The 17,960-nt window shown below is 53.2% G+C and overlaps 1 protein-coding gene across 1 annotated transcript in view; it reads left to right on the forward strand.

Annotated features, from left to right (window-relative positions):
* Cacna1a (calcium voltage-gated channel subunit alpha1 A) overlaps nucleotides 1-17,960 on the forward strand; it is a 295,076-nt gene that overhangs the window by 253,370 nt on the left and 23,746 nt on the right. The window contains 7 exon segments of the mRNA XM_040736792.1: nucleotides 812-895; nucleotides 7,549-7,665; nucleotides 7,919-7,984; nucleotides 8,089-8,204; nucleotides 12,242-12,392; nucleotides 12,858-12,985; nucleotides 15,090-15,186. Of these exon segments, the coding sequence (XP_040592726.1) occupies nucleotides 812-895; nucleotides 7,549-7,665; nucleotides 7,919-7,984; nucleotides 8,089-8,204; nucleotides 12,242-12,392; nucleotides 12,858-12,985; nucleotides 15,090-15,186 (759 nt within the window).

The following is a 17,960-nucleotide window of genomic DNA, read 5'->3' on the forward strand; positions in this document are numbered from 1 at the left end:
CCGCAGGCAACCAGGCACCCGCATATGCACACAATCATTCAGTCTTTGAAAACCATTTCAAACCAGGCATAGTGTGCACCTCTTAACCAGGGGCAGCGTCAGGAGGACCCCTGGGGCTCCCTGGCCAGCCAGCCTAACTGAATCAGTCAGCTCCAAGTAAGTGAGGGACCCTGTCTCAAAAAGCAGAAGGAACACCCCTGAAAATGACCTCTAGCCACCACACCCATGCATACACACGTGTGTGCAACACACACGTACTCACACACACAGAGACTGGAGGATCTCTCAGCACCCTGAAGCCAGTGTCCTCTCTTGTCCTTCTTATGCACACCAGGAAACAGAGGTACAGAGTGGTTAAGCACTTTACCCACGGTCACACAGCTCTGGAGGAGAGATGGGGTCTGAACTCAGAGCCTGTCCTCATAGACAGTAGCCAGCAGTGGGGCCCTGCATACAGGCACTGGGCTCCCCTGAACCTGCTTCCAAATCCTGACTGCTGCTGGCCACGGGCAGGGGAGCAGTTACATTACAGCGCCTCGCAGTCATCACCCCTGGTGCCTTTGAGGAATTCCGTGATGCCCTGGGGACGAAGAACTTTGAGACATGTTCTAAAGATGGGCCCAGCAGAGCAGAGGCAGTTCCCCGAGTCCCCTCGGGGCTGAGCTGTCAAGGGTCAGGGTTCGAGGGCAGAGGGCTCCGATGACATGCTCTTTCCACGATTTGTCACGCCCTCATATGCCCCTTGTGGCCTTGGGGAGTGAGTGCACGGAGCCCTCTGTTGGCATCTTTGTCTTGTGGGTCCCCATTCTAGAATTACTTCCGCGATGCCTGGAACATCTTCGACTTTGTGACTGTTCTGGGCAGCATCACAGACATCCTGGTCACCGAGTTTGGGGTAAGTCTCCTGCCAGCTTCTCTCTGGGTGACTTGGGCTGGAGTGGAGGGAGGTGGCAGGAAGGGAATCAGAAGCAGCAGTCTGGGCGGGTACAGTGGGCCGTGACCCCGTGCTTGCATAGAGGACAGGGAGTGAGTGTGAAGAGCCTCTCTGGGGAGGGCTGTGGGGGTGCAGAGATGCCCCTTAAATCTCAGTGAGGGGAGGTGGGGTGTCTAAAGGCGGGGCACAGGGCCAGGGCTGAGCAACGTGCTTCCCTGCCTGGCGAATTATAAATAAAGAGGGTGGCTCGAGAAGTATTGCAGTTCACTACATTGAAAACTCATACATTTAAAGGCTAACAGAGCTCAGCTCCTGCTCTAACTGGCCCGAAAGTTTGTATTCCACTTCCCCCTGCTGGCCATGGTGGGAATAGCATTCTCAAAGCCTTAGGGTAGTCCCTGAAATAGCAGCCCTCCACCAGCCCCAGGCATTCCAAATAGAGAGAGGGGGACAATTCCTGAGGTCTCGGGACACGTTGTCCTTACCCCTTTCCAAGGAAATTCAGGGCCCCAGAGTTCCCCTCCCAGACCTTTTCCTTGGCCATGAACCAGTGAGTCCAGACTTGGGAACCCTCAGGAGACTAAGGGGACAGTAGGAGGTCCTCCCAGGGACCAGAAGGCAAAAAGCAAATCATCAGTGCCCAGCGTCTCCCCCCACAATCACAATGGAAATAATAATAACTGGACTGGGCGTGTGCCCGGCAGCAGAGTGCTGGCTTGGCCTGTGTAAGACCCTGGGTTGGTTTCCTCTCCACAAAACAAAAACAGTCAACACGTTGAGACTGTGTTACCAAGCAGCTCACAGGAACTGGCTCCCATTGAGGGTCTGGGCTCAGTGCTCGGGAGAATTGTCTCAAAGGACTGCGCTGAAGGAACTGGAGAGCAAGACAGCTGTCCACCAGGGCACAGCATCCATGATATCCACATGCCCAGCCACGCAGGGAAACACCATGCTGAGGTGGGGAGGGCTGGGCACAGACCAGGCGGCCGCCAGCAGAGCACAGTAGAGGAAGGAAACGAGTCCCACACGGAATGGACGGGCAGGAGCGAGCTGTCTCAGTGGGGGCAGCAGGAAACAGACACCCAGTACCAGGAGGCAAGGGCTCATCCAAGGCCTGGTTGATTCCTGCAAGCTCCGGAAGCCCCAGAACAGATTTAACCATTTCTCCACCCCTCCTGCAAGGCTGGCACTTCTAGGGCCTTCAGAAGGGAGGGTCAGGACAGCCTTGAAACAACCTTCCTTTGGGTTCAGAGGTTGGGAGGGGCTGTCTGCTCCCCAGCAGAGCAGGTGGAAGGAGTTGGCTGAAATTTACAGTTGCCAGTAAGGTCTGATCTTGGCTGCTCTCTCTAGCAGGTAGGATGGTGACAGATAGAGGCCAATTCAGAGACATCTAGACCATTACAATAGCCAAACAGCCCTCGAAACCACCCAATTGGCTCCTGTCAGATCATTTCTTAAGCAGCAGGGATAATGCCACCATCTCATCAATCCCATACCTGACTCACTCAAGCAGACCTAGGGCAGGGACGGATTGAGCCCTGCTGTTCCCAGCGGAGCTGTAGGTACTAGAGACAGAGCAGAAAGAGTAAGACAAAGCAGCAGGCACAGATGACCTGAGCCAGAGTAGACAGTGACAGTTAGGGGCCATCAAGATGGCTCCATGGGTTAAGGCTCTTGCCACCAACCTGGCTACCTGTCTTAAGTTACTTTTCTATTGCTGTGAAGGGACACCATGGCCATGGCGACAAGGAACCTGGGAGCAGACACAGGCGTGGGGCTGGGGAAGTATCTGAGAACGTACTCGAGGCACACACAGAAGGAGGGGGCAGGAGTTACCTGGAAAGACATGGGCTTTTGAAACCTCAGTGCTGCTACACCCCCACCCCACCAGTGACACACTTCCCCCAACAAGGCCACCCCTCCTAATCCTTTTCAAACAGTTCCACTAGCCCGAGACCAGTATTTAAATGTGTGAACTTATGGGGACCATTCTCATTCAAACTGCCGTTTTACCTGAGTTTGATCCCTGGGAACCACACAGGCACACAAAATAAATAAAATGCCATTTTAAAAAAATAAATGAAGTGGGCTGCAAGTGCAGTTAAATGGTAGCGCCCCTGCCTACAATCCCACAGTGAGGGCTGGGGGCATGGCTCCATGGCAGAGCACATGCCTGGGACCCTCCCCTCCCCCCTGGTGAGGATCTGGGTATGTGACTCAGTGGTGCAGCTCCGGTTTTGCTTGTGGGATACCTGTACTCTAGCCACAGTAGTACACACACAGTCAGCCTCCTGAAGTGCTTGGCACAAAACCTGCCACAAAATTTGGTACCCAGTGGTTATTATTATTACCATTGTTATTGTTCCCTTGAGTGTACTTTAGTGTGCCCTCAAGCTGCCCTGAGACACCATTGTTTTGCGGGGAAGGTGATGGGTAGGCATATGACCTGTCCTCACCCTGCACTAGGTGCTGGTAGCCCCTGTGTGGGACCCAGGTAAGGCCACTGTCCTTGAGGCTAGAGCCAAGCTGAGCTGAGCCAGAAGAGCCGGAGGGCAGTTAGTTCCCTGGGGGTGGAGAGGCCGAGATGTTAGCACAGCCCTGGGCTTTAAGGTCACGCCCAGACTTGGCTGGGGGCGGGTTTGCCCGTGCGCGATGGATAATGACTGTGTTTCTTGTCTTGTCTCTTTCCATGCCTGCTGTTTAAACTGTATATTGGCGCAACGCCGTCTGAAAACCTCATCCAATCAAAATGCACTATGAAATCCATTTGTTCACCCATGACGTGGTCTGTGTGTCCATGCACCAATGACTCACCTCCCAACCCACCGCCACCGCCACCCCACTCCCCACCCGGGAACCGAAACCCACTGGGTTTTTGGCACTGATTACAAATCCACCTAAAATATTAAATAAATTAAAAAACAAAAACGCTGAATCGCCTCCCCAACTGCCCCCGCCCGCCCGCTCCCCCTCCATCTTCAACATCTGCATCTAGAATCCGGTTGGTGTTACCTCTTTCTGAAGTGTAAATGCCTTACATTAACTGTGACTGCACTGCATGCCCCGCCCGCCCCGCCCCTGTCTGTCCCCCGCCCTCTCTTCCTCCCCTTTCCTAGAGCTCCCGCTGGTTGGTTTTTATTGGACTCTGAATTGGGGCTTCGGCTCCAAAGGGTTTGTGTCCTTGGCAAGAAAGGAATTTTCTCCCTCCTCTAGGACCCCAGGGTGTGACCTGATTCTCCATGCCACTCGAGTCCCTTATGCTCTGAACCATCCCAGAGCTGACCTAGTGGTGGCCCAGAGCTGTGATCTCGGTGTTCAGGAGGTTAAGGCTAGCAGATTGCCAGCTTGATCTACATAGCAAGTTCCATTTCAGCCAGAGCTACAGTAAATAAACCCTGTCCCAGAGAGAGAGAGAGAGAGAGAGAGAGAGAGAGAGAGAGAGAGAGAGAGAGAGAGAGAGAGAGAGAGAGAGAGAGAGAGAGAGGAGGGAGGGAGGGAGAATGTATTAGCAGAGACAGCCCTGTTTGTGTACATCTCCACCCTTAGTGGCTGTGATCCTCCATGCCTGTCCTTCTGCCCACCTCCATGGAAACACTGAAGGATCGCCAGTGGCATGCCCACAGTAAACATGCATTCATCCACCAGACACCAATGGGAGCCTGATAAAGTGGCAAGTTGTAGCCCCCATTGCCATCCTGCTTGGCTACCATGAAGTAGGGGGAGAAAGACTTCGGTCCTACAACCCCGATTCTTCTTGAAACTGTAACTGTACTACTGGAAGCATAGGCAACATTAGCAAGGCATTCTGGGCCCCCAGCCATATGACCAGGAAGAGTAACCAGAGGTGAAGGTCTGCGGCTGAGAGAACTTGGATGCAGCAGGGAGAAAAGGCTGATTCAGAAAGTTGAAGGGACCGAGCATCTCAGCTTCATCCTGAGCAATGAATAGATCTGAAGCCAAGGCTGCCAGGAAGCCCTAGGGGAAAGAGACAGGAGTTAGAGGATGGCAGGAGGACCATCTGCAGGGCCCGGGGAAGGGCAGAGCTGGTGCCTCTGGAAATCTAGAGATGGAGGTTAGGAGTAGGGGGAGGCCAGGCCCATGGGGAGAACACCTCTAGCCAGTTCGAGTCTGAGGCGCCCTTTGGATGCCCCAGAAGAAGCCCAGTTAGGGGCCTGGGGCTTGAGGGAGAGTTAGGAGGGAAGCACATTGGCCAGCAGTGAGGACATGGCGTCTAGTGAGTGGTACCGTGTCTTTCTGCAAACCCAAGGGACCCCTGCCCTTGAGCAATGTCACTGGAAGAGAGCACAAGGACCAGGATACCCCCACACCTGAGCCTGCATCCTCCACTGCTGCCCAACCTGAGTAGAAAGAGGGCTCCTCTTGGGAGGACCCCATGCAGACCCAGGAAGAGCCTAAGACCCCTGACTTCTCCAGCCCCTCCCCTCCCCCCTCATGTGTGCGCATGCTCAGCAGCTGCTGGATCCCTGCTTCTGCACGTGCCAGTTGGCCCTGTTCCAAATTGCTCCTAAGAGCCCCTGCCTCTGCATGTTCGGCCGAGCCCACATGTTATGATCCGCCCCACTGAAGGGATGGCTTGTTCTCTGGAGGGTTGAGGGAAAGGGTTGGGAATACTTCTTGGTCAGTGGTCCCATTCCCAGTGGAGCTGGGTGGCCAGGTAGGACCAGGCATCAGGTCAGCGGGGCATGGTAGGTGACTCTTAGCTAGGTCTGCAGACTGATGTGAGTCTCTTGGAACAGTCTCACAATGGTTAGGCCCAACAGTGTCCTAATGTAGGAGCCCAAGGCTTATTCCCCATCCCAGAGGCCTCTTACCAGCCTCAGAAATTCTTCAAACTCCTGTCACTGCCTCTCAGCTTCCAAGCCAGAGCTAGCTCAAGGCGTGGTTCCAGTAAAGGGATGCCTCCACGATGTAAGTTAAATATACAATCCACTTCCCAAAGACAAAGCATACCGATGCCCCTGTAATTCCCAGCACTTGGGAGTCTGAGACATGAGGAGGATCTCAAATTCAACACCAGCCTGTTGCAATAAACAAATGATTCATTGTGCAAGTGGGGACATTTGAAAGGCCAGAAGGATGCTGTTGTCAAAGCCAGTAAAAAGCATCTTTTGTCAGTCGGCCTCAGTCTTGTCTTGTATCTAGGACTCCTACAAATCCTTAGCCGGGGCACCAGTAAGCCCTTCTAGCCAGATACCCCTTGCTCTCCAGCCTCATGGTTGATGGCAGTGGCCAAGTGGTCCCCAGGCAGAAAATTTAAATGCTCTGCGGGCCAATCAGAGAGATTAGGAAACTGGAGAGCATGTTGTATAGCCAGACTCCAGGGGACAGCTATGAGAGGCCTGGGGGAACCAAAAAGCTAGATTGGTGGGCAAAATCTGATTTTTAAAATTAGCAACTTTTTTATTAAAAAAAAAAAGCTCAGGCCCAACAAATTACTTCACTGGCTATTTTGGGGGCGCTTCCCACCCTTCACCAGCCTCCCCTAAAGTCCCCTGGAGAGCCTTGAGCCTTGCCCGGTTTCCAGCCAGCCTTTCCCCACTTACAGCCTGGGTGGGAAGCCGCAGAGGCAGCGACTAGACCTGGGTTTGGAGGACAGGAAGGGTCCACCTAGGGAAGCCCTGGGGCCAAGGATAGCTTCATCTCCCCACCCCAGCACTGGCCCCTTGGTGGGCCCTGGGCTGATCAGGGCTCGCTCGCCCCGGGAGCTGAGACCTTCCTGCTTCCCGCAGGCCTGGTCCCGAGACACCACCCAGCCCCAGAAGCTGAGAAGCCATCCCTGAGAGGGGGGAAAAGGGCCCCTAATGCATCTTCTCCGACTCAGCGGGCAGCGAGGACTCACCCTGCAGCCGAACAGCCCCAGCTCCCTCCCGTCCTCCCCATTCCCGCTCGCCAAGGGGGTAAGAAAAGATGCCCTTCCGCTTCTCCCCATTGGCTCCAGCCGCTGCTCCTCTGGGCCGTGGGGTGAGGTCAGGGCGGGCAGGAGCGGGTGGGCAGCTCGGCAGGGCAGGGCAGGGCAGGGTGCCCGGTGAGTCCCAGGACAGATGCATTTCTGGCCCGAGCGTAACATGCCCTCGGAACCGCACTTGCTCCCTAGGCCTGCGTGTGCTGGCGCCCTTCCCCCACCCGCCCGTGTCTGTGCTTCGTACTCCTGTGCTGGGTTCTGCGACTTGACCCGCTTGTGTCCTATCGTATCAGTGCATTTGGTTGTTGGGAGAAATAAAAACCATCTCGATTTTTTTCCTGATTGGATGATTCGGATGTATTATTTTCTTTTCCGTGCTCTTGTTATTTCCTCCCTAACCCTGTTCCTTTCTCCTTCTCCTCCCCCTACCTTTTCCCCACTTGTGAGTGGGCCTGGCTGGGCGGGCTTAAGCTTTTGAGTTGATATCTCGTACTTCCCTGCCCCACTTTTTTTTTAAGTTCCCCTGTGCTCTATTGCATTAACAATGCTTTCTCTCCTGTCCCTCCTTATTTGGGGTGTGGCTTGCTTTTTTTCCTATTGGTTGGCTTCATGTAGGGGCCTCTGTGAGTGTTGACTGCTCTTAAGCTCCGCAGGGTGGGTGGATGGTCACCTTTCTTCCTCGTCTCCTCAGAATAACTTCATCAACCTGAGCTTTCTCCGCCTCTTCCGTGCCGCCCGACTCATCAAACTCCTCCGGCAGGGCTACACCATCCGCATTCTCCTCTGGACCTTCGTACAGTCCTTCAAGGTGAGCCGAATCCTTCCGCTGCTCCTGCTGCTGGTCCAGGCCAGAGCAGACCCCCAGCTCTGGGCGAAATGAGGAAAGCAGGCTGAGAGAGGTCAATGCACTGCCCTCACTAACGTCCGTGCCCAGTGTCTGCAGAACTCTGAGGGCCTCGTCCCAGACCCCCGCAGCCTGGGGCACATGATCACTTGACCAAGTGCGGGCAGCTGTGGGCAAGCTGTCTGGCGTCCTCCCTCACTGCCTTCCTCCCCTCCAGGCCCTACCATATGTCTGTCTGCTGATCGCCATGCTCTTCTTCATCTACGCCATCATCGGGATGCAGGTGATCCTGCACCCTTGGGGTACCAGGGCTGCGGGCGGGGAGCTAGCCACAAGGGGAGCCAGGGGCCCCGTGGCCGCCCCAGATGTCACCCTCCAACTCTCCAGGTGTTTGGCAACATCGGTATTGACGGAGAAGATGAAGACAGCGACGAGGACGAGTTCCAAATCACTGAGCACAATAACTTCCGGACCTTCTTCCAAGCACTCATGCTTCTCTTCCGGTGAGGGGGCGTGGTCGTGTCTGTTGGGTTGGGTTTGAACCTGCCTTTATCCTGTGCGCTGTTCATTCCTCTTCTGGCTAACTAAGGACATGGTCTCTCTGACTCCTACAGTTGGAGTGAACTTAAGTCTGCCTAGCTCCCCTCCTCTTCCCACTAACCCTGTCGGGACAAGGATCCTGGCAGGGTAGAGCATAGAAGTAATCTTCCTGCTGTTATCTAGTTAAATCCTCCTGACCAGCTTTTTTTTTTTTTGGGGGGGAGTACTTGTGAGGCCCAAAGAATAACCCATGTCCCACAGTGGAACAAGGCAATTCTTTTTGTGAAAAGCATGCAACAAGACCCAGCTGGCTTACTAGCATCAGATCCCAGGTAGCTTATGTCTTTTATGCCTGACATAGGTAGTGCTTGTGCGCATACCATTGGTGGCCACTCTGCTTCACAAACCAATAGGAGCATCCGGTTGGTGCAGAGGGAACCAGGAAGATTCGGAAAACGTGAGCCCTGGCTGGGCTAACTACCTTTAATAGAAAAAAAAAAATGTTTCTCACAACTTCCCCGTTTGTCACACTCCTCCCTGCAAACTTAGCCAGCATATATTGACCATTTGGAGTCTAGTAGCAGTAAACTATTGTCATACTAAGTGATGGCTTAAGCATGGTTCAAGCCCACCTCCCTACAGAAAGCTCCCTTCACCAGTTGATTGACTTGGCCCAGCTAGAATGTGAGATTTTCACCCTAGGTAGTAAGTATTCTCTTGACCAGGAGTTTTGTCTTAACAGACATTTACTGCTTTGTCTGAGTTAGGGTTTCTATTGCTGCGACGAAACACCATGGCCAAAGCAAGTTGGGGAGGAAAGGTTTATTCGGCTCACACTTCCACATCATAGTCCATTATTGAAGGGAGTCAGGGCAGGATCCTGGAGGCGGGAGCTGACACAGAGGCCATGGATGGTGATGCTTACTGACTTGTTCCGCATGGCTTGCTCAACCTGCTTCCTTACAGAACCCGGGACCACCAGCCCAGGTGTGGCCCCACCCACAATAGGCTGGGTCCTCCCCCATCAATCACAAATTAAGAGAAGGCCTTGCTGCTGGGTCTCAGGAGGTGGTTTTTTTTCCAATGGAGGTTCCCTCTTTCAGATGACTGGAGTATGTGTCAGGGCGACATAAGATCGGCCAGCACAGCATATCTGGTGTCTGATAAGGACAGAGCTGCTAAAAAGCACAAGGATATTTGGGGGCTTTAGCCAAGAATCTAAATTACCCAGACCGTTTCTACCCCCTGTTCTTACCGTCGCCTGAAGAGATACCCAAAATGCTGTTGTCAATTTGTGGCAACAGCCAATCTGGCTCCTGCCAGCTGGATTAGGGTAGCAAGTGTGTAGTTTCGGGTTACCCCCCAGAGAGCGCTCTGCCCTCAACTGTCAGATGGGAGGGAAGGAAGCCCTGACAGGCCCGTGGGAAGAGATGTGAGGGAGGGCCCGCCCAGGCAGGGACCCGAAGAGCCAGAACCTTTGGATGGACCTACAAGAGCATCCATCTACCAGGCTCCTCCTCGATTTTCCTTCGGCCTCCACGGCCTGACTCATGGTGATGAACCTAGGATCTGTTTTCAGGCAATATGATAGCTGTTGGGGTGGTTAGAATCAGTGGGAGGTCCCTCCCGGATGGCCATAGGGAAAGAAAGAATTTTGAACTTTTAGTTTAAAAGAAAAAAAGTAGGTCTATCTCTCTTGACTGTGAGTAGTCCTTCAGTGAGCCGGAGTCTGAAGTCTTAAATCTAAGCAACTGAGTTGGGTGTGGTGGTGGCAAATACCCTTGATCCCAGCATGTGGGAGGCAGGGGCATGTGGATCTCTGTGAGTTCCAGGCCAGCCAGGCTTATATAGCAAATTCCCAGACAGCAAGGTCTACATAGTGAGAAAAACAGTCTTGAAAAATAACATTACTGTGTAGACACTGATAACAGGATTTATAAGCTCCCAGGCAAACCTGACAGAAAACACAAGACACTCAGGTATTGTTTTGCAAGCTAATACATCCAGAGAGTGACCTAACAGCCATGCTTGAAGCTTTGAATGATGGAGACAGTGAAGCATCATCAAACTGATGTTTGTGAATCACTTAGCTAAGAAGGCCTTAGGTAAAATGACAGTGGAACTATTGTGAAGTTTGGTTTTGGCTTTGTTTTTTAGCCAGCAGGTCCACTGTGTCTTGTTTGGTTTGGTAATTCCCCTTTCCTGTCCTTTTCTCAACCCCACCTTAAGGAGGAGCTGTCTCAATCTAGGTGCAAAGTTCCTTGGAGCCCCTTAGGGCCCTTGCTCACTCTCACAGCCTCAAGTGTCCTGACCACCAGATGTAGTGTGAGGTTTCCCTGCGTTGCTGAGGAACTCTCCTCCTCAGCCTTTGCAGCCCCGTTTACCTGAGACCGCGGAGCCACCACAACATGGCCAGGGACATCTTCCAGGGGACACAGTCCAAATACCCTCCCAGATGGGCTTGAAATTCAAGACAAGCCCCCAAATTGTTAGAAACAAGAATACCCTCCGTGTCCCATAAAGGGACACACCAACAAAACTATACTCTTTGTAAAATGTACGAGCCAAAACCCAAACCAGCCCGCAGGCACACAGGACTAAGAAGGCTTCTGCCTTTGTCCCTGACCTGGTGACTCCATCTCATCCCATTGGTGGGAGCTCAGCTTCACAATGTAGCATGATTTGCTAATTGGCACAAAGGGGAATGTTCAGAAACTATAATGCCTTGCAAAGTCAACTACTTTTGATTTAAAGGGGGGGGTGTTTGGTTTTTTTGCTTTGTTTTGTTTTGTTTATACACCTGAGGGACCTAAAGCCTATAGATAAGATGTTTGGTTTCTTGTTGTTTTTTTAGTTTAGTTTGGTTTTGGTTTTTTTGTTTTGTTTTGTTTGAGTCAGGGTTTCTCTGTGTAGCCCTGCTGTCCTGGAATTCACTCTGTAGACCAGGCTGCCTCTGCCTCCCAGGTGCTAAGACTAAGGGTGTACACAACTACCACCGCTGTTGATGTTTGGTTCTTAATCCTGGCTGCATGTAGTAGTTCCTTGAGCCAACAGAAGCTAATTGAGTAGCTACTATGTCTCATATGAGGCGTGGAAGCTAGGATACAGACAAGACTGTGGCAAAGGAAAAGTGAAAACACGGTCCTGTAGAAGGGTGTCTCTTGAGGAAGACAATTGGCAACTAAGTATTGAGACTGAGGAGGGGGATTAAAAAGTTCAGAGGGGATGGTGCATGCCTTTAAAACCAGCGGAGGCAGGTGGATCCCTGTGAATGGAAGTCAGCCTGGTCTACACAGTGAGTTCCCGGACAGCCAGGGTTACACAGAGAAACCCTGACTAAAACACTATAAACAAACAAACAAGCCAGAGGGAGTGGAAAACAGGTGCTGGTCTGCAATTCCGCACACGGGCAGTAGAGGCAGGAGGAGAGTGCCAGGCCAGCCTAGGCCACACAGTGAGAGCCTGGGAAGGACATCAAAGCAAAGCCAAGCAAACAGCCAGTGCAGTGCCCTGAGGCAGGAACATGGCTGCTATGCTGGGAGATGGGGAAGAGGCAGGCGTGGCTGGTGAGCAACCTGGAGAAGGCATGTGGAGAGAGGAAAGTTTCTGGTCCGCAGATGCTTCACCCCAGCCCCACCGGCTCAGTGCTTCTGCACTGCCCTTTCCGTTTCTCTTACATTTATAAACTCTTACAGTGTGGGGTGTGGCCCATCGGGTGTGGCCCACCTGCCGTGGCCCACAGGTGGGAATCAGGGCAGCTTGTGGCCATCGGTTCTCCCCTCTTACCGAGTGGGTCCCAGGGGTCAAACCCTGGTTAGTGGTCAGGCCTTGTGACAAGAACCTGTGCTCACTGAGCCACCTCGCTGGGCTCTCCCTGTGGACTTGTAAGGCTCACGGGGGTTGAGCAGAGCCCTCTGAGCACTTGGGAAAGGGGATGTTCCCTGGGACTTGGGCCCACGACTGGCCCAGGTCACAGGTCACTAATGCTGCCTATCCTCAGGAGTGCCACGGGGGAAGCGTGGCACAACATCATGCTCTCCTGCCTCAGCGGGAAGCCGTGCGACAAGAACTCGGGGATCCTCACGGCTGACTGCGGCAACGAGTTCGCGTACTTCTACTTCGTTTCTTTTATCTTCCTTTGCTCCTTTCTGGTGAGTTTGCACACGTGGAGGGCTGTGTCCTCACCCCTGGTGCTGACTCGGCGAGTGGAAAACGCTCCCTCCTTGTTCCCCGGGTGACATCTGGATGGGTGACTGGGGTCCTAACACTAAGGAATACCCTGGGCCCCTGCTCTGAACCAGTAGCAGAGACTCCCTCCTGCAGAGGCCCAGGGCCTCCCCAGTTCAAACTGGACCCCAGTGAGAGCCTAAACTTAGTTCTGGTGGGTGGATTTGGACCACAGCAGGCTCTGGCTTTGGCTCCAGGCTCACATGCCGCCTCTGTCTGTCCACCTCTCTCCCTTCGCCGATGGCTTCACTCCCGCCGCCTTTTGAGTGGGTGTCTTTGTGTCTGCGCCGTTTCCCCACCTGGCCCGTGCCTCCCCCTTGGGTCTCTGTGTTCCCTGCCCCTTCCCCTATGGTCTCCTCTCTACTCCCGTTGCTCCCCTTGGCCCCCAGATGCTGAATCTCTTTGTTGCTGTCATAATGGACAACTTCGAGTACCTCACCCGAGACTCCTCCATCCTGGGCCCCCACCACCTGGATGAGTACGTGCGTGTCTGGGCCGAGTATGACCCTGCTGCCTGGTAAGGAGGAATCTCAAACTCATGCCTGTGTTGTCCACCTCCTCCTGAGACAGACAGGAGCTAAGTCGGGTCTCGGGTGTGGGACACTGGGTCCTTGGGTTTTAGCAGGAGCTTCATGAGTGAGTCCAGGGTGGGAATCATGACTTCGCACTTTCAGGTTGAGCACGTGCCACTTCGTCCAAACCCCAGCCCTTCTAGAAGAAAGTGCTCAACTATGGGATTTTTCAAGGTTCCCTGGCCCCCACAGGTCTTCTGATCTCTTGTGGTGAGGCCTCCAGGTGGAAACCTACATTAAGAATCTCTGGCCTCCATTCACCTGGCCCAACTTGGCCCAAGTCCCAGGGTCAGAGTGCATAATCCCGTTCAAACTTTAGAGTAGGCTGGACATTGTGGCACAATGGGTAATCCCAACACTCAAAAGGCTGAGACAGGAGAATCAGGAGTGCAGGGCCAGCCTGGGCTACAAGTTTGTTGTTTCAAAAACAATCAAAATAAACCAGGCAAGGTGGCACACACCTTTAACCCAATAAAAAGGGAGGCAGACGAGCCTCGAGGCTAGCCTGGGCTACAGAGAGAATGTCAAGACAGCCAGGGAGGGCTATTACACAGAGAAACTGTCAAAAACCAAAACGAACAAGCAAAACCCAAATACTGATGATGATGATGCTTACAAAAGAGCAAAAGAGCCAGGCATGGTGGTTCACACTTACGTTTCCAGCTTTTAGAAGACTGAGGCAGGAAGATCAGGAGTTCCAGGTAAATCACCCTACTTCAAAATAAAACTTTAGGGCCAGCTCACTATGTAAAGGCGCTTGCTGCCTACTCTGACTACCTAAGTTCAATTCCCAGGACCATCATATGGTGAGAAGCAACGCCCACAAGTTGTTCTCACACACACACACACACACATACACACACACACACACAAGGCTGGAGAGATGGCTCAATGGTTAAGATCATGAGCTGCTTTTGCTAAGGACCCAGGTTCAATTCTCAGCCTGGTCTATATAGTGAGTTTCAGGACAGGACACATGATGAGAAAAAAAGACAGAAGGTAAATAAATAAACCTTTTTAAAAATAAAAATTTAAAAATAGGTCTGTAGAGATGGCTCCATGGGCAAGGGCATTAGCTGTCCTTGCAGAGGACCTAAATTAGTTCCCAGAACCTATATGGTGGCTCACAGTTGTCTGTAACTCCAGCTCCAGGGGAGTTTATGCCCTCCTCTGGCCTCTGGGAGCACCCACACACAGGTACATAAGTACATAATATTTTTATTAAAGTAAAAACTGTCAAGATCTAAGAATGTGGCTGGGTGATAGACTCTTGCCTAGCATAGCTGAGGCCCTCAGTTCCATCTCCTGCACCTTGAAAAATAAATAAAACTTAGAGTAGGTCACACAGGAAAGTGGGGGGAGGGGCTTGCATCCTATTGATGATAGCAAGGTCGGGTTTCCCTGTCACAGTGAGCACCAGCACACCTGACAAACAGGAGGTCGCAGGGCATCTTAGACTACAGAGTGTGCCGAGGCACCTCAGAGGCAGCAGAACACGGAATCTAGTTCATTCCAGGCACAGGACTGAAGGAGCACTCCTGGGGGGCCCTTAATGGTCTGTGCTCTGCTTCATCTGGCTTCAGCCCTGGAGGATAGATCCACAAGGAGATGCAGAGAGTTTCCTGTCTCTCCCATGGCTGCAGCCCCAGACAAGCCCTCCTTGAGTGGGAGAGGCTGGGGCAAGGCCTGTGGCTGAAGCTGGTTTGAGGGTCCTTTTAAGGCTTCCTTTTTGGTTTTGGGTCACGGCACTAGGATGCTGCCCCCTCCACACCACACCCACACCAGTGTAGCCCATGCAGATGGCAAAGGGAAGAGACGTAGAGGGTTCCCGGGTGGAGAGGCCACAGCCTAGAACCTGCAGCACACCCCATCACAGCCTCTCCCTGAGGGCGGGGGTGCACACACATGCATTGCACTGTTTACTGGTCCCAGGGTCTCCTTCAAGTCAGGAGGCCTGAGCCTCATCATCTGCCCCCCCCCCGTGTGTTTGGGGAACCCTTTTCACGGTGGCCGACCCCAGACTCCACTAACCCTCTCTTCTCCTTTCAGCGGCCGCATTCACTATAAGGACATGTACAGTTTATTGCGAGTAATATCGCCCCCTCTCGGCTTAGGCAAGAAATGTCCTCATAGGGTTGCTTGCAAGGTTTGATTTCCACTAAAACCTGCTAGCATCGATTGAATGAGTGTGGCTTGGGGTCTTCCATATATATATTTCATATATATATATATATATTTCTCAAAAACAGAGCCATCTTTCTCTCTTGCATTACACTAGCAAACTCTTAGCCTCCAGAATGCGGCCATGCAGACCCCATGAAGCATGGGACATACCTCTGTTCCCTCCGAACATCTGTGCTTGCTCTTAGCTGAAGCTGCCCATCCCGTGGTCTCAATGACACCCCAAAAATCAGACGCATCCCTTGGGGGAGTTGTAATTTTGCATTTCCCTAGCCCCACTCTCCTCCACCACTCCCTGCCTCCTGAAGCCTCCAGCCGCCCTTCCATGCCCTGTCCAGCTCCTCTCCCTCACCCAGGCCCCCTCAGAGACCAGCCTCAGCCAAGCCAGATTATTCGGCCCCTGAACAGGAAAGCCTCCCGCTCTGTGCCACCTGAGCCACAGCCTGGAGCCCAATGGAATCTGACTGTTTCTCTTTTCTCTCTCTCTGCCTGCTTGTAAGCAGTGAAATAATCATTTTTAATTACCTTTTCTTCCATTTTTTCCTCCTCTTTTCCATTTATTTGAAACATCTATTTTATCGTTCTCTGCTTCTTTCTCTATTTTTTCGGCTCGTGTGGTTTTTTTTGTTTTTTGGTTTTTTTTTCTGTTTCTTCTCCGCCTCTTCCCCCACCCTTTCGGTTCTCTGCCCCACCCACCCCCTCCTGTTTTTTGTTTTTGGTGCTGCCAGGGGTCGCATGCCTTACCCGGACATGTATCAGATGCTGAGACACATGTCCCCACCCCTGGGTCTGGGGAAGAAGTGCCCGGCCAGAGTGGCTTACAAGGTAGTCTATCTTTGCCAACAGCAGTGTCCCAGAGCTGGGGACTTTTCCGTGGTGACCACGACACCCAGCGAGTCTTCTGCCGACATCTCTTCTTTTTTCTTTTTTTCTTTTCTCGAGTAACTGAGTCGTGAGCGTCCCTTGACTCTCAGCAGCGCACTGTGTCCTTTCTGATGAGTGTCTAAGTGTTCTGAGACTCCATTATGGCCAGCAAGCCACGGGGAGGGGGGGGGAGTGCTCCAGTCCCCAGCACCCAAACGACCCCCCCTGGGGAGCCAAATTGTATATCTCTGCCCATCCAGAAACACACACCCCAGGCTCAGGCCAGACTGTTTTGCGCCTTGAGCCCTTAAACCCTGCCTCCCCCCACACACATCTGAAGCTGACCTCTGACTTAGGACCCTGGAGATTTGACACCTTCCACAGCTGAGTCCCCCCCATCCTCTCCTTGCCCTGGAGATGTCTCCCCAGTGCCTGAACCATGCCACCCATCTACCCAAGATGCCCCAACATGCCTCTCCACTCCATCGTTTCAGAGCAAGCAGGAGGGCTGCCGCTGCCCCCACCCTGAACGTGGCGCACCAATCAGGCCTTGCACGCTGCCTTGGAGGGGTCTGGGGGTGGGGGTGGGGTGTATGCCAGCTGAGGGAGTGAGGAGACTGCTGCTCCTCTAGACTTCTGTCCTGGAATCTCCCCCGGCCCTGAAGGACATCTGCTCCCTCGGCTCTTCCTCAAGGTGGCCAGGGATGACCTTCAAACCCCACGCCCCAGAAGTGACTCCAAATGCACATCTTCCCCATCAATCTTGGTCTCCCTCTCCTTTTAGAACTATCCCAAGTCCGGTGTGGCTGCTTCCCTGTCCCTCTCAGATTTAAGTCTCTTCCCACAAGCGTCCCTCTTATCCCTCCCCAACCTGATGTCTGTACAAAGCTCCCTGGCTCCTTATGGCACCTTTGTGCACATTTAAAATGGCATGTTTTCCACGGAACCCTGTCTGCTGGGAAACTGTTACACTTTCCCACTATGCAAGCAAAAGCTGTGATCATATTTAACACATACAGCGCACACCTGCCCAGCTGCACACAGCGGCCTCGCCCCAGCACCCCACTGTCCCCCCCCTAGTGGTTTACTGCCTCCCTGTGACTCTGAATCCCATGGTGAAACCCAGATTTTCAACACCCTCTCAAGCCCATGGCACATCAAAGCCCAACGTCCCCCCTGCCCAAGCCACTGAGCAGGCAGAACCCCTGCCTGGGACACAGAATTCCTTCCCTGGGCCTCAGGAATGCCCCTTGCCCCTTCTCCCTGCTACTGCACAGACAGCCATGATCCGGCCAGCCCCAACAGTCACTTCCCACGGAGCTATGAATGAGTCTCGAGATTCCGTCTGCATGTGCCCGTTTGTACCGCTCTGTGTAGGCCTCGCTGCATGTCCACAAGGGGCCTGCGTGGGGAGGTGCCTGCCGCTTCTGAGGATGGAATGCTGCGGCTGGGTGCCCATCATCTGCCCATTCAGGGCCGAGCAGGGGGTGGGGGCGGGGAGCGGCGGCTGTGGCCGTGGACCCCACCGCAAGGCTGCTGCACGCACACATCTGCCTTCTGCTCTTTTCAGAAGTGAAAGGGAGCCTTTGAGAAGAACTCTGGTGCAGGGCAAGAATCCGGGGCACCATCTCTGGACCCCTAGGCCTCAGGTCCCGAAGGTGGGATTTAAAACAGAAAAACGGCAGGCGCTGGCCTCGGGAAGCCAAGGCAAAAAGATTGCTATGAGTTCCGAGGACAGCCTGTCTTCAAAAAAGAAGGGGGGGCAGGGGGTTAGGTGGAATCAGCCGTGTGGAAAGCCCTGGATTCTTGTTGCTGCATGCTGGGGAGAGATGGGGACATATGAGAAATTCTGCGCTGGCACAGGTGACCACGGGG

This window comes from Mesocricetus auratus, unplaced genomic scaffold, assembly GCF_017639785.1.
Source record: "Mesocricetus auratus isolate SY011 unplaced genomic scaffold, BCM_Maur_2.0 Super-Scaffold_100081, whole genome shotgun sequence".
Lineage (NCBI taxonomy): Eukaryota > Metazoa > Chordata > Mammalia > Rodentia > Cricetidae > Mesocricetus > Mesocricetus auratus.